The sequence below is a fragment of the Panthera pardus genome, unplaced genomic scaffold (genome assembly GCF_024362965.1).
Source record: "Panthera pardus isolate Hobbes unplaced genomic scaffold, ASM2436296v1 HiC_scaffold_20, whole genome shotgun sequence".
NCBI classification, from domain to species: domain Eukaryota; kingdom Metazoa; phylum Chordata; class Mammalia; order Carnivora; family Felidae; genus Panthera; species Panthera pardus.
The window spans coordinates 33,956,450-33,973,286 of record NW_026526766.1 but is presented as its reverse complement, the minus strand read 5'-3'; the positions used below and the strand labels follow the sequence as shown (position 1 = coordinate 33,973,286).

General features: G+C 36.1%; 1 protein-coding gene across 33 annotated transcripts in view; it reads left to right on the top strand.

The window, feature by feature from the left end:
- PTPRD (protein tyrosine phosphatase receptor type D) overlaps nt 1-16,837 on the top strand; it is a 1,374,111-nt gene that overhangs the window by 1,053,612 nt on the left and 303,662 nt on the right. For all 33 annotated transcript variants that reach the window (XM_053907924.1, XM_053907923.1, XM_053907918.1 and 30 more), the window contains 2 exons: nt 6,643-6,788; nt 10,139-10,280. In XM_053907924.1, coding sequence (XP_053763899.1) covers nt 6,643-6,788; nt 10,139-10,280 — 288 coding nt within the window. The remainder of the gene's footprint in view (nt 1-6,642; nt 6,789-10,138; nt 10,281-16,837) is intronic.

The window sequence follows — 16,837 nt, the reverse complement described above, 5'->3', positions numbered from 1 at the left end:
ATGTATACATTGAATGATACAAAAATATTCTACCATACTAACCTTGGAACTTACATGATCTGTTTATGAAATTTGTGTCATTGATTTTTGTCTGTTGAGTAGGCATCATAGTTAATTTATCCTTGATTTAAATTGGCTTCTGGAAATTAGAAGAATGATTTCAGTAGGCCTTCTGAGTGAGCTTTTCCACTTTACAAGTGAAAAACAGTTGGTGTAATACAGCACAAAATACTTACTAAACCCTTGGGAAAGCATTCTGTATACATTTAATAATTAAAACAGATTTGAAAATATACAATAAATTGAGCTATACCATATTGCCTATGCATTTTCATTGTAATTTCCCATCTTCTAATTTGGCATAGTAAGAATATTGGAGTTTCACAGTTAGATCAAAAGTTCATGACTCACTCATAACCTCAGTGAACCTTCCTTTCTTTCTTTTTCCCTTTTCTCCCTCCTTCATTTTTTTCCTTCCAAAGTTTTATAGTACTATACAGCTTTCTATAATTGTATAAAATAAGAAAAATGATATTATTTTGCAGGACTGTGGAAAACATTGCATGTGAGATCTATAAAACATTTAGTCCATTGCATGGGTTTTACTAAAGATTAGTTATTTCTTTATCCCATCTTGAAGTGTAGTGTTTCTTAAGTCAAGTTTTAAGGCTATAAGATTGAAAAACAGTATCATTGATGACTCAAACAAAGTCTATTTGATGTTGAAGGTCTATCCTGTCCATGGGTATCAGATGTGACCCTGTTCAGATCCCGTGTGATAGGCTAGATGTCCCCACAGACCCCAGTTTACATAGAACATCTCTGCCATAGAAACCAATCCAGGCTGGCGTGTGCCACAGTTCTGCCTTCCTTGAAGCTATGCATCAACTTTGGAACCTTGCTCTTTTCTTGTCATGTACCCATGTGGTTTTGCTGGTATGTCAGCCATACTTTCTTCCCTATATATCCTGCCCAGTAAGGATCAAATGAATCCTAACAGGGAATTCATTATCCACTAAATTCTAGCCACTCTCTGTGCTTGGGGCAGTGGTAATGAATGTGTTGTGGCAGGAAGGGAATATAAAGCCTCAATAGCTCTTCTGCCCCTGTACCTTCAGACCTGGCCATTACCCTTAGAACCACCCTGACTTGCCTGCTATGCTCTGCATTTCTCACTCAACCCCAGAGACCCTGCTCCTGAGCTTCTCTTCAGAGCCCTCACCCTGTTACTTCCAAAGAAAGAAAAAACAGGATGAGTTCATTTGATAGTCTCATGAATTCTACAGACACTTTTTTGGGAGGAGGCAGATTTTTAAGGACAGAACTACCTATTCATTCCTACTGAATATTCCCTGATTCTTTCCCTTAGTGTGATTAAATAACATCATTTAACCTTCCCCTTTCAAGATTTTAAATATGTTATTATGACAAACACCCCTTTAAGAACGGAAGTCTCTATTTAAGGAAATGTTAATCAGTTGAAAGAAACAAAGCCAATTAGTTACATGCTGTTAGTTTTGCTCCTCATTCGTCATATTTCTTTGATGTCTGCAGAAGCGGCTTATTCATTAGAATTAAATTAGACAAATGGCACCGTCATTTCTTCCCTTCACTTTTGTAGTGTGTAGTCCTTTCTGTGAATCGGTTTTAAGTTATTCTCAGTTGGCCAATCAAGTTACTGCAAATCTGAGTTGTCTTCTTAACCTTTAAGAATTTCTCATAAATTCCTTTCTTGCATGGATGTTACTAGTAGATTTCAGTGGTTCTCCCCCATTAATGTCTAGCTCTATCTAATATAGTGTACTAATGGGAGAATTTTGTCCTTGATAGAGCACATTGTTAAAGTTGGTCAAAGGTAGCTAACTGGTCTTGGTAGGGTCTGTCCCCTTAATTTAATAACCAAAAGTGTTCATTGGACTTATCACCTTGTCTTCAGAGAGCCTAGCAACTTGAAACCTGATATGGCATCAAAATATTAACAATCATTAAGTGCAAAGATACTGTGGATTGGTTATATTTATCAAGAAACAAACTAACCTCTTGGAAGCAAAAATCAGTCAGCAGTTTGTGACTCCTCTTGATTTGTGCAGGCAAGAATAATCTACTAGATTTTTAGAGCTAATGTCTGCATCCTGAGAATGCATCGTCTTTGAAAACAGCAAGTGAGCATGGCAGACGCTTTCTAGAATGTCAGCCATGCCTCTGTTCTGACTCATATGCATGTTTAGCTTTTCTGTTTTCCATTTAGAAAATAGACTTTCTGGGTTTAATAGTAATTTGACCTCTGCAGCGCCCAGCATTAGTTTAATAAAAGGTCATACTCTTCACTTGTCAAAAGGAGCTTGAGCAGAAATCCATTTGCAAAGCACAGTGCTGGCAGCTTTAGTTGGATAGCAATGGCGGTTAGCTACAATAATGGAAGGGCACCTGTCTACGCACTGGTGACTGTAAAGTTTTAATGTTTTTGTCTCCATCGTTACATTCTTGATATTTCTTTTTTTTTTTTTTTCCTTACACCACCTATAATATTTGGTGTATTTGCAAGTGTATCTCATGGGATAAACATGGGGATTTTGATTATTCAGACCTGAGGCTGTCATGTTGTGTGTCCTTTTAGTAGAAGTCTTTGTTTTATGCTTTTTATGCAGATTCTCTTCTCTTCCTATCCTCAGAGCCTGACTTAAATTTGAGTACTATCCATGACAAAAGAAAGCAGAAGATTCATTTGGTTTCTTTTACTAAGCTGAGATATTAGCAAAGAGGAAGTGGTGCTGTGTACTATTATATCCCTCTGAGAATAAACTTTTACTTGCCTCAAGCGTTTGTTGGAGTTATTAGGTTTGGTCTTCTCTCTTTCTCATTTCTTTCCTTTGGATGGCTGCCTAGACTTGACAGCACCAGTCTCAGAATTTGACCAGCCAAGATGATTATTTATGCAACAAACATGCTTACTGAAGGAATTTTACTATAGTATCTAGAAACCAAACTTTGCATCATAGAATGATGGAATTTATCCTTTTTGTGGTTTGAATTTTGTGAGCAAATGTAGAAAACATTCACATCAGATCCCATAAGAAAATCATGATTTTGTCTGTGAAAGCTAATGTCTTAAAAAAAAAAAAGTCTCTGTGTACAGCACTTGATATGCCTTTTGTTTTAATGCAGTGTGATCAGTTTCATTTCTTATTTTCAAATAATACATTTAAGGACTTTTCAGGGTTTTTTTGATTGTTTTTGTTTTTTGAAGAATACCGAGTCACTGCAGTGGCATTTAGTAGGGATTAAGGAAACAGTCCCAGACATGAAGCAGATTCTAACTGGTTATTTTAATAAATTTTCCACAGTTCAAAAGGTTAATTTTGTTCACTGACCTCCTGTCTAAAACAAAATCTTTATAGTAACATTCAGGGGTTGTATCACTGGAAGATTTGAATATTTGGGAATATTAGCATGAAGACTTCCAGGTATGACAGAAAATGAAAATGAGTTAGAAACATACCTGAACATTGGGATAGTAGTCACATTTCTTCCCTGATACAGGGATTTGCCTTCTGTGCTTTCCTTGTAGAAGTCAGATTTATGTGTTTAACAGTAATTTGACTCCTTAGCACCCCACTCTCCAGAATTTAGGAAGCCCTTGTTCTAGAAGCTATTGCTTATTTCTAGGGTGTCAGAAACTCCAAATTTCCCTCTTTTTTTTTTTTTTTTGTGATGAGAAATAGGAAGCTATCTCTTAAAACATACAAGCATAACAAAACCCAGTACAGCAAGAATGGCATCCTGTATTCTAGATATATTTAATTTCTGATTAGTACCTAGATATTTTATATCATGGCCCTTTACCTCATTCGCACATTCTTGCAAGGAATTTCAAAACACAACTTAAAGGAGAAAACAGTTATTAAAATTCATTTTCATTAAGGGTGGAACATTTTTAAGCTATGTACTTTGAAAAGGAAGTTTCCCAAAATGAGTGTTGTAGCATTTGATACAGCAGTGAGATACATTTTATTTTTCCCAGGAAATTCCCTAGGAATTTTAATTGCATAATTATAATTTCCATATTAGATGGTGACAAGTGTGTGGTTATTATCAATTTGCATTGTTTGTAGCAGCAGAATGAAAAATATAAATACTTCTAATATCATTTTTGTTTGTTTCCAGAAAAGTGACATCAATGTGCAGAGTTTTCTTTTTTTTTTTTTTTAATTCTTCTTACTGTTAGTCATTTCAAAACATTTTAAGTATTTCTAGCAGGTTTTTTAAAGTTTTTTTACATGTTTATTCTTCAGAAAGAAAGAGACAGAGTGTGAGCAGGGGAGGGGCAGAAAGGGAGGGAGACAGAATCCAAAGCAGGCTCTAGGCTCCAAACTATTAGCACAGAGCCCAATGTGACCCGAGCCGAAGTCCAGCACCCCTTACTTCCAGCATTTCCAGTAATCATCAAGTTTGTACTGCTACCCATAGATGTTGCAGGAGGTGCTGTTTCTAACAACAGGGACCCATGTTCCCATCAGTTCCACTCTCACCAAGTTGAATTTGCTGATGAGGTAGAGACTCCTTTCCCAGCACTAATATTACAGACATGACTCTCCCTATTCTTTGTTCTCTCTCTCCTAGTGGAGATAATACACTAACCTAGAAAACCTCAGAATTGGAAGGGATCTCTGAAAATAATTTATTTTACATTTCATATTTTTATAATTTAGAAACAGAAAAGTTAGGCATTTTGCCCCCAGGATGTTACATCTACATTATGGTAGATCTAGGATGTGGGTCTGGCTTCCTTGACTTCAGGAAAACCAAGATGAGAGTCAGAACACACCATTAAGCCAACAAGAGCATTACATGGGAAACATGAAAACAAGGCAGAGAAAATAATGGTGTTGAGCAAACAGTGATGAACTTTGTTGTTTTCTTCTTCCTTAAGGTTTAAGGATTATTTTCAAATTAAATGTTAGCTATAGTTACTTAAAACCACTTTTCAATAGAATTTCACTGAAAAATAGTAAGAGAGAAAATTTGTAGATGGGATAAGAAAATAGAAAATGAAATGGAAAAGATGGTTTTGAATTTAAAAAATTTCAAAAAAAAAAAAAAGAGAGAGAGAGAGAGAGAGGGTGGGGTGCCTGGGTGGCTCAGTTAGTTAAGCATCTGACTCTTAGGTTTCAGCTCAGGTCATGATCTCACGGTTCATGAGTTTGAGCCCTGCATTGGGCTTTTTGCTGACGGCACAGACCCTGCTTGGAATTCTCTCTCTCTTCTTCTCTCCCTACCCCTCTCCCACTTGTGTTGTCGCTCTCTCTCAAAATAAATAAATAAACTTAAAAAAAATTTCTAATTGCAACAGAATTGTAAAAACTCAAGGATGCAAGAAAACTATGAAAAAGTAGGAAAAATAATGAATATACCTCCCCCCTAAACCACCATTAGTGTTTTAGCACACATTGTCCTGTGTTTTGGGGTGCATTTTTCTTTATTGTCTGATACCTCTCATATATAATTTTGTATGATGCTTTTGTGGATTATCATTGAATCATAAGTATTTCTCATGTCATATTACAAAAAGTTTATCAATATAACATTGGCTATTTCTAGAATGTTCTGTCATCATGCTATAGTTCATTTCACTGTCAATGCCAATTTTATTTGATATTGAGGGTATTTATATAGTCTTTGCTAAATTAATGATATAATGAAGATCTTTGTGCATAAATGCCCATCTACGTTTTATTAAATTCTCATATAATAGATTTCTGGATCTGGAAATGCAAGATGGATAATAAGTAGGTTTTGAAGAGGGAGGGTGAATGTTAGGAATATCTTAAGGAAGTGGAAGACATTTAAAAAGTCTCTAACTTCTGGCCTTTTATCTTTAGGAATCTTTAAGTTTACATCTTTTGGGTTTTTTACAAAAATACCTTATTTTATTTTGTTTATTTTATTTTGTACTGTATTGTTTTATTTTTTTAATTTTTATTTATTTATTTGTTTACTTTTTGCTATAACTTTGGTGGCTTCTTGGCTCCTCTTTTATATAAATTGTGAAGTTAAGCTTTAAGTAAGGCAGCTCACACTATCTGGGTTAGAGAGTCACTTTACCGTTTTTCCCTCTTTCTGTTTCTTGCCAAACCTTCTAATTCAGGGCTATATTTCTTGTCCCTTTATAATTTCCTAGAATTTCCCTTAAATGTCACTAATTTTAATGGCTTACCAGTGGCAATGCTGCTTTCTGGCAGTGCCCTGATAGCAGCATCAAAGCAAAGAGCTAAAATTTTACTCACTTTGATTGATGAGCTCATTTTGTTACAGAGGACAAATTGGATTTTTTTTATACTGGTAATAAAAATTAATGTGTGATGTTGCTTTTCAGATGTTATTGGATCTCTGCCTTAATACAGATTTCAGCAATAAAAGCATTACCAGATAACTTGACCAGAAAGTTACCTCCCTCCCCTTTAAGCTACCCTTACAAGTAAAAGTTGCTTTTCTAATTTTGTAATCCAGGTGTGTGCATGTAGGTATGTATATATGTATTGGCCTAATTGGGGTGGAGGGCTGTGGGGACAGCAATGGCAGTAGGACAATGCTTAGTGTTTCAATTTTCCATCTAATTGCTATGTTTATTTCTTTGTATTTCAGCACCTCCAAGATTTACAAGAACTCCTGTTGACCAGACAGGAGTCTCTGGCGGAGTTGCCTCTTTCATTTGCCAAGCTACAGGAGACCCAAGACCTAAAATTGTCTGGAACAAAAAAGGAAAGAAAGTTAGCAATCAGAGATTTGAGGTATTAGGTCCATTGTTCTGTTTCTCTGGGGGGAAATGTATCCACTATATCTTTGGTTTGTATATTACTTGCTTGTTTTACTTGATATAAAGTGCTATAATCACTGAGATACGGCATTCTTTTTGTTGCTTGTGTTGGAAAACTTAATTCTAAATGACTCTTTCTAAAAGGGAATTTGGGGGTTCAGGTGACTAACTTTTGTATTTAATTGTACCCGGCTCAAAGTGTTCCTGGTATCCATCTGTTAGCCTCATCCTCAGACTGTTCCCTCTTAAAATTGCAATATGGGAGTCTCACATCCTCTCACAGCCAAGTCTATAATATGAGTGACAACTTCCTATGCTATCAGCTCTTATTGAATTATGTACTTGTCCTTGGCCAAGCTTATAGATAGACAACTGGATGGTACAGGCCAACTAATTTAACTTCATCTGAACCTACCTCTGTTGCTGGGAATGGGGTCAGTTCCATCCAACTCTATGGCTTTGGAATGAGGGAACAATGTTTTCCTATAGGGAAATCAGATGCATATAACAAGGAAGAAGGGGAATGGATACTGGGCAGCCAATGAAGTTGTCCACTACACCTCACACCTGTGTTTTACAAGTACCATAAGCTAAAATGAGAAATTAGCTCCAGTGTGTTAGTCTAAGCACTACTCTGGAAGAACATACCCAATCAGGTTGATATTGCAGTTAAACCTATTAAACAAATTACTCAGGAAAGCTCAGTGTGTTGAAGGTTATGAAGCGTAATTCAGATATTATTTTGGGTGTTTTTAAGGAGATTAATGGTACAGAAATTTGCAGAGGAAAATTGGAAGAAGCACACAATACCATGCCTGAGATTTAAGACTTAAAGAGGAGTGGTTGATTCTTAGGAAATACCAAAACCTCCAAACTGCCCCAAATTGTAAAAGTCACTTTCTCTTACCTGAGTTTCTGACATACTTTATAGCCTAATGAATAGTTAGCAAATTAAAGGCCGTTTCTAGTTAAAAGAAACATAGCAAGTACAAAATTCAGAACATTTTCATTTTACTCATTTTTCACCAGTTTTCACAGAGCAGTAAATGGTCCAAATGCATAAAGGGTATAATTAATTATACCTCCAAAAATTGAAATGTGCACTCTAGTTTACAAATGATAAATGTAAAATTACATTTGTTTGAAAATCAAATACCTACAGTGATTTAAACATAAAAAAATCTTAAGATTTGAGAAATAGTTCTTATATCATGTAGAAAGTGATGTGTGTGTGTGTGTATGTGATCTTTAGTACTTTTTTTTAGTTTAAATGAAATTTCATTTTTTGTTAAAGAAGAGTTTGACATCATACTTCCTGTTGACAATAGCTTCTTGACAAAATATTGTAACCAAGATTAAATTTAATAGTAAACATTCCAAAGCATGAGCTCTGCTCATTATATAATTCCTAATGAGAGTCATATAAACACAGCCAAGGAAAATTAATTATTTTTACATGAAGCACCTACATCAAATAGTGTTGAGTCTTGGGTTGAGAATCTTTAAAACCTGGAATAGTATATATGCATTTTTTTTGTTTTGCTAGTTTATAAAGTCTGGGAGAACTCTAAGTGAACTCTCTTCTTCTATCTCCAGTTGTAAATACAATGTCTGGCCTAGAGTAGGTATACAATTGATACTGGATATTAAAGAAGGTTTTCAAATTGGAAATTATAGCACTAGCCCAATGTGTAGTATATTGGTTGTTTGTTGAAAGAGGATTGGTCTAACTCCAGGAAATAGTTCAGAAATGTAAGGACACAGTAAAACAATTAATCAAAAGTGATTAAGAGAGTAGATTCTGAGATTTATCACAGGAAGAATTTTTTTCTTTTTATTGTATCTATGTAAGATGATGGATATTAATTAAACCTATTGTAGTAATCATTTCACATATTTGTAAATTAAACCATCATGTTATATGACTTACACCTTAAACAGTGATATTTGCCAATTATTTCTCAATGAAAAAAATCAAAATTTAAATTGCCATTAAGGATGTTTAAGCCTTTCTCTACAGTAAGCTGTGAGATGTTTATAAGTATATACGTATTTTTACTTATGACACAGTTGGCTAAGATTGCAGTAACTATGAAACCTTTTACTCCCAAGATGCATAGTGGATTCATTCTAAAATGTATGCTTAATAGAGTTGAAAATAAATCATAGTGCATTGAGAAGTGGTACATTTTGGCTATCTTTGTGAATTTAAAACATTAAGTGGAATGCAGAAAGTACTTAAAGTGGATATATTTTAAAAACATCCAATCTCTTTCTTCCATATGTTGACATAAACACATTTACACACAAAATCTGGGATTGAGCATCCCAATAAATGTATTTATAAGGCATTCTCAGTTCATAATTTAGGCACATGGAAGTATTAGTCACAGGGAAATGCCAAAAACAAAACAAAACAAAACAAAAACAAAAACACTAAAACCAGAAAGCACAGCAACTAAGTGAGCAGCTGAAAGAACACAGTACAGTTATAGAAAAGATAAGTAGAGGACTACACAGTTTTGTACTCATGTTTATCAGTATCATCATCATTATCATTTTTAAGTAGTTCTTGAATTAGCTGACAAATATCTAGGGCTGCTAAACTGTTTCAGAGTACAGTCCAAAATGATAGTGAATTCAGGCTTACTCTTTAGTACATTAATTTTCTGCCCGGTGAAGCAAGCCTCCATTTTACCGCAAGAAAGCCCTAAAAATGCAGAAAACGCTAAGCTAGAACAAATACTGCAATGATTTATGGCAAAATTAATGCATGCCATCAGTCTCTTGGGTTGTGAAAGCCATCTCGTTGGCTGCCTAAGTATTAGATTTATGCAGTTTCTCTTCATGGTTTTCTCATCTATACTGTTCAGGATGAAACACTTTAAACGAGCAGCCCTATCTCTGGTGGCACACATTATGTCTTCACCTTACAGTCCAATTATTGAGTGGATCCACATATCTATATGTGCTCTCAAAGACAGAATAATTTGAGAAAGTTATCCATCATAGCAGCAAGTCTCTTGCAAAATTAATAGGGTCAAATTCCCCTGGATACACATACTAGACTATTTCCGTTAGTACATTGTCAATGGTTTTCAGTAGACTTTGCATTTGTAGCTGCATGTCTTTCCCCTTGTTCAGAAGAAGATTCATTAAATTAAACCAATTACTCTGTTTTGTTGCTGTGTATCAAAATTCAGTCTTAAAGTGCTGCTGTGTTGATTCTGAGCCTAAAAACTGGCTCACCACTGTATTAAGAGGTTTAGCTGAGAGGTAGACGATTGTAACAACACCTGTGACAGCTATTGTCTCCTCTAATAGGTAATAGAGTTTGATGATGGATCTGGATCAGTTCTCAGAATACAACCTTTACGGACTCCGCGGGACGAGGCCATTTATGAATGTGTGGCCTCGAATAACGTGGGAGAAATAAGTGTATCCACCAGACTCACAGTTTTGCGTGGTAAGTAATCAAATACAAGGTTGTTGCCTGTGTCATTGTTGAAATTCTGTATCCCTGGTGTTCTTTTGTAGGACCACTAAAAAGAGTAGGATTGTCATGACAGTTAAATGGGAAATGAATTTAAATACAATGTTTATAAGGGTAAAGCCTTTAAACAGAGTGGGTGCCTTTTTTCACGAGTCTTGAAATAATCCTAACCAGGGAGAGAAAAGAAAATCACAGAGAAGTGCTGATTTCCAATGCCAGATATTGTGATTTTTGGTACTGTGCCTCGAAAGGAAACAGGGCCTGCTAGTCTTTTGCATGTTAGCATTGCTTATGTATGGATTTTTTTGTACCAAGGTTGGGAACTACTTTCTGCGGATTACTACGTTTGACCTTGATGTTTGCAAAATTAAAGGAGCGTCCTCTACCTAAAGAGTAGTTCCTCTTAAACAGAGGAATTGAGAAAAAGAAAGACACCTTTCTTCTTTATGTCAAAAAATGTGTTTTTATTTTACCCTTTTATATTTTTTGAACTACCATCTGTTAAGGCAAAGTGAATGGAAACAGTGTGTCCCCATATGTGTTTTCAGCTATGTGGCTTATGCAGTTTGACCAAAGTATGAAATGACTTCCCAAATTTCCAGTACTAAAAGTGTAACTACTTTCTAGACTTTCCTTAGAATGGCAGTACTAGAGAATAAAGGCTAGTGATTAATAATAGGCTGTTGTATGTCTCTAAGTCAATAATTTTTTTGTAGAGATAAGAATATCATCTGAATTAGCTTACTGGTAGTTGACCTCTCCAAACTAGTACTCCTGTGCCTTTATCTCTTTTTTTCTCATACACAATTTTATTTCTTTGTTTATTTTGAACCTCACTTTGCTTAATTCCACTACTTATGAGAACAGACTTTCTTAAGATGAAGTTTATTTATTTTGAGAGGAGGAGTTGGAGGGGCAGGCAGAAGGAGAGACAGAATCCCAACCAGACTCCACCTTGTCAGCACAGAGCCTGATGCGGGTCTTGAACTCACGAACCATGAGTTCATGACCTAAGCTGAGATCAAAAGTCAGATGCTCAACTGACTGAGCCACCCAGGCTCCCCCAAAAATGTTTAAATAATGTAAATATGTTACTAAGTCTCAGGAGAAATACTGACCAACTTGATATAGATCTTTTAAATGAGCATAACAGAACGCTGCTTAAAAAAACTTAAGTCAGATTTGGGCTACATTTCTGTCCATTATGACAAGCTACGTTTACATACAGCATTCTCATCCTCCTATAAATACATCTAGATGTTGATAGAATATATCTGAAAATAAAATTAAATGCATGATTAGGCTTGCAAACAAGAAAGAAGTTTCCAGGTGCTATAGACAAAGAGAGAATCTCCAGAGAATAGACAATTTATAATCTCATAAGCCAAGATAATAACCAAAAGGACCATATGCTTTATGGCTGGTGTGTTAGCTCTGCAGCACACAGGCCTACGTAAAATAAAGTGAAAGTAAGAAGAGCTAGATCAGCTCTCTGCATAAAGGTGAGAATTCTAGCACTACTTCTATGGTGCCATCCTCAGAACTTAGAATCAAACATCAAAACTGGTCAGATACAGTGACTCACGCAGTGTGAAACAGGCAGCCCTGTAGGTACTCACCCCACAGAGATGCTCCCACAACTCAGGATATACAACCCTAGACAAGGTCATTCATTCTCAGATGGGCTCATAACTACCAGTTCTAAAGCATGAAAGCCAGTTCTAATTCATGAAGGACAGTAAGCGCAATCAATGAGAGTAGAAATTATGATCTGATGAAGTGCAGATAATGAACCATATGAATGAGTTTGGAAAGAAATGCATTTTAAATATTTGAAAAGGTAATGGAAAGACTAAAATCTCTCAGGCAAGAATAAGATCTAAGGGGGGAAAAAAGAACGCATGGGAGTTGGAAGTCAGATTTTAGAACTGGAAGGAATCTTAGAAACTGTTTGTAACATTTACTACAAAATATATATACATATGTGAATATCCCTGTATGTGTTCATATAAACTTAGATAGTAGGTGTGAACATCGTAGAATAAGTTCTTCAGGTGTTCATATATGAAGCAAACTCAGACTAATTTGTTGATTTTCTTTTTACATTTTAATCTTCATTTCTTCACCTAGTTTAGAACTAATGCTGTTATGCAGAAAGTGTATTACAAAGGTGGTAAAGTAAAATTTATCACAAACCCTTCCTATTTCCTTGAATTCACTCCTTAAAAGGAAGCAATGACAGTCATTTGGCTTGACTTAATCTTCATGCATGTGATGAAGAGATTAACAAAACTTGGAGTAAAATACCACTGTACTTAGATTTTCACATGAATTTGTATTTTCTTGCCTCGCAGCTGATCTACTCATCTACTTTTATTCAACTAGCTCTCACATAAAACAAATACACTTGAACATTTTAATATGATCTTAACTTCTGTGTGAATATCTGTCATATGTAAGTGCATTTGTCTGAAAATTTATGATTCTAGTAAAGATAGTTAAACCTTTTTTTTTTAAAGGCTATGTTTAGCAGTTTTGGAAATGTTTCATGAGAAAAACTCAAAGGTATTTTGGATAATGGAAAACTAGTCTAAACATAACTTAAAATAGAAAACTTTTCCTATATCCCTGTGGGGTGAAATAAATGGAGCTGGGAATTATCTTTGTCTCCGAGGGCTACCTCTTTGTTTAAAATTTCTAAATAACTAATCATAATTCCATTAATGATAGTCTGGAAAAAATATTCCAGTAGCATAATCACATTCATAGAATATGGGCAAGGTGAACAGTTAGTTGAAATGAATGTGAAGAGTTTCCTACTACCATTGATGAGCTTTGTGCCCATTTTAAGTTCACTTGGTTTTGGAAATCACCTTGGTAGATACTCAAGTTCTCTGCTCTGCAGTTGGATCAGCCTGCTGTACACTTTCAGTCAGTGGCTCTCATCAGACGCCCATTTCATCCACATGGGTCATTTACTGTTTCCCTACTTTGCTGACAATGCCAAAAATGTGCCAACTGTCATGATGGGTTTTGTCTAAGTGGACTGGATGGAGATCACTAATTTATTTTACACAGGCTACTAGAGAACCTAATTAATTGGAGATTTAAACATCTGAACTGTGTGGCTAATGCAGAAGACATTGAAACAATACTCTGACCACCCGTGTGCATTAAGGGGAGTATTTCAGGGGAAAGTTTCCCTCTGTAGCTCTGTTCAAATTGCCCTAGCTCTGAAAAACTGTTTTCATAAGGAATGATAACTATAAGCTCAGGCTGAACATGCCCTGGAATGAGATATTTAGGCAATTACCATTTATACACTGTGCACTGTAGTTCATAGAAGAAGTTGTAGGAGAATATGGAGTTGGATGCAGTACTTATGGCCTCTAGGTCATATTTTAATTTTTGTTTTTTGGTTTCTTTTTGGCTGCCCTGCATGTGGAGACACAGGCAAATACCAATTCCCTCTTTCTGTAGTACTTTAGGACACTGAGCATATCTGTCATACACATGTTTTCCCTCCTAAGCAGAACTTTAACTGAAGGCTTCAGATACCACTGAGGGGTTATTAAGGGCTGAGACTTACCTAATTATAGAATTTGAAGGACTTTAGATTACAAATTAGGCTTTCAAGGGCACGAGTAGGACCAGAGAGGGTATTTTAAGAAGAGGATCATTATCCAGATGGATTTAGTTCTTTCTGAATCTTTGGTTCACTGGTCGTAATTTCTTACTGGCCAAAGATTATTAGGGGGAAGTCTTGTAGTATAAATTCATATAATGATAAATGGAATTGAAAATGTTATCTCAGATACATGTTACCAGCACCAGGGCAGAGAAAGTGAGATATTACCAATTTTGCATGTAACTGTCTAAGTGTCATGTTTCTAGAATTTAGATATTTTTTAAGAAGTAATCAGAAAATACACATATTATTGGCATCCAAAACAGCATGTAATACATTATTCTTTTAAGTTTAGTGGATTGTTTTTGGAGACTTGTCCATTCCCAAATAGCACTGCCCCCCAAAATACCACTAGCACTACCACAACAAAACAGTGTCTAATATATAATACTGTTGCTCTTACCTACTTAAAGGAGACTTTTTCATACAACACAAATAAAGTAAAATTGCTGTCTGAAAAATTTAGTTAAGGGGCACCTGGGTGGCTCAGTAGGTTAAGTATCCGACTTCAACTCAGGTCATGATCTCACAGTTCCTGAGTTTGCGCCCCGCATCAGGCTCTGTCCTGATAGCTCAGAACCTGGAGCCTGCTTCGGATTCTGTGTCTCCCTCTTTCCCTGCCCCTCCCCTGCTTGCACTCTCTCTCTCTCTCTCTCTCTCTCTCTCTCCCTCTCAAAAATAAACATTAAATTTTTATAAAGTTAGTTAAGCAAATATTACACAATCTAATTACCTAGTTTTGCAGATATATTTTATGAAGCAATACTTAATGTTTACTCCACGCAAATGCATCGTATTTTATGAATGGCCACCATCAAGACATGAGACAAAATACAAAGTTCTCACTTTGTAATCACAGGTAATTTGAGTTCCAACTATAGTTTTGTCCCAACATAGCTGTGGCATCTTGAACAAATGTGTTAACTTCCCTACTTTCCTGTTCATTTTATTCTCCTTCCTCCTCTTCTACCCCCTCTCCTCCTTCTCCTCCTTCATCTTCATTTTTATTATTGTTATTATTTTTTTTTTATCTTCACATGCACAGAGAAGCCAAAGACATTGGACTAGGATCACTCAGATCTCTTTTCTTTAGCTTTCTCGATTCAGTGACATGCCTGTTTCATAATCCAGTTCTTGCAAGATGGAAAAAATATGCTTCCTGAAGGTGACTGTTACTGAGATAGTAAAACACACAGTGAGCAGTTGCATGAGACAGAGAAGGCATTTCATTGGGAAATGGAGAGAAATGTTTGCATAATATGTCGGTTTCAAAAAAATGTAAGCCGTTATGGCAGTTGTTAAAAAAACAACAACAACTTTTACAATCTTTCGGGGAGAAAGCAGTCGCCTCTCTCCACCATTGTGCAGTACCCTGTGATCAGAATTAGCATGTTCATTACAGTCTCATTTTATTAATGCCTCTTTTTGAAGATGAACACAGTTGTCCCCGCTGTGAAAATGGTACTTTGCTGTTTATGTTATAAAGTGGTCTCGGCTGGGGATCCAGGCTAGGAACATTAAAGAACAAAGCACAGCTGCTTGACTGTCACACAAAAGGATTTTTATGAAAGACAGAAACAAAAGGAAGGGTGGCCAACACAGAACAAACTTGCTGACAATTATGGTACTGAGTGAAGATTATTTGAAAAGGCTTATAAAATAGTTGAGTAGTTGGAATAAATTGATAACAACATGATAAAGCCTTCCTGTGTACTCCCTTGCGGAAAAGAGGAGGTGGTGGGCAAAGTCACGTAAGTACACAGAAACTTCTGACTTTTGGACTTGTGGTCCTAAGAACTTATAAATAGCTGTTCTTTACGTGTTAGTGTTCACCAAGGCAGAAGCCCATGCACACAGGTCCTTGGGACCGTTGTAAGGAGAGACATTAAAACAAATAATATTTGGGGCGCCTGGGTGGCTCAGTCGGTTGGGCGTCCGACTTCAGTTCAGGTCACGATCTCGCGGTCCATGAGTTCGAGCCCCGCGTCGGGCTCTGGGTTGATGGCTCAGAGCCTGGAGCCTGCTTCCGATTCTGTGTCTCCCTCTCTTTCTGCCCCTCCCCCGTTCATGCTTTGTCTCTCTCTGTCTCAAAAATAAACATTAAAAAAAAAATTGTTTAAAAAAAAAATATTTGGGAAAAAGTGCATTTGTGAGCTGAGGCATTTTCCTGCTTCCTTGTGGTCAGTCTTTTAAGGATTATTGTGTTGGTGATGCATGCCGCTTTCTTTGGATTGTTATCACTAGTTTTTCCACCCTGGGATTGTCTTAAAGGACTCAGAGAGAATGAGTGCACTTGTAAATCTCAAGTGAGATTTTAGTGTTAAGTGAGAACAATTTTTTTTTCTTTTGCCTTCATATTATTTTTAACTATTTTAAAATGAATATTAAGTCATGTGAGTACTTACTATTGATTGGCTGTTAATGGCACTATGGAAATGTCCAGCTGGAAGGGAATTTAGTGTTTACCTAGCCTTATCTCTTATTTTTGATGTAAGAAACCAAGGTCTAGAGAGTTTGGAATGATTTTTTTTTTTTTCTTTCTTGGTCATACAGCTAAGATTTTCTTTGGGTTTTACCCAGTCAAAACTAAGCCCTGCTCTATTATGATGTGACTATGTACTGTAGCCCTTGGGTTATTTACTTTTGATGTAGTTATAAAAGATATTTTCCTGGAAGAACAATGTTCTTTCAGCTGATCAGCCACAGACAAACATGACATAAATGACAACAGTACTAATGTGCCATGGTGTCAAAAGGGTGGAAAAGTCCTACATTGATGGTGCATCATGGGAGGGAAGAGACTTCTGAATTGAGGCTTAAAGAATATAGGATTTTATCAGGC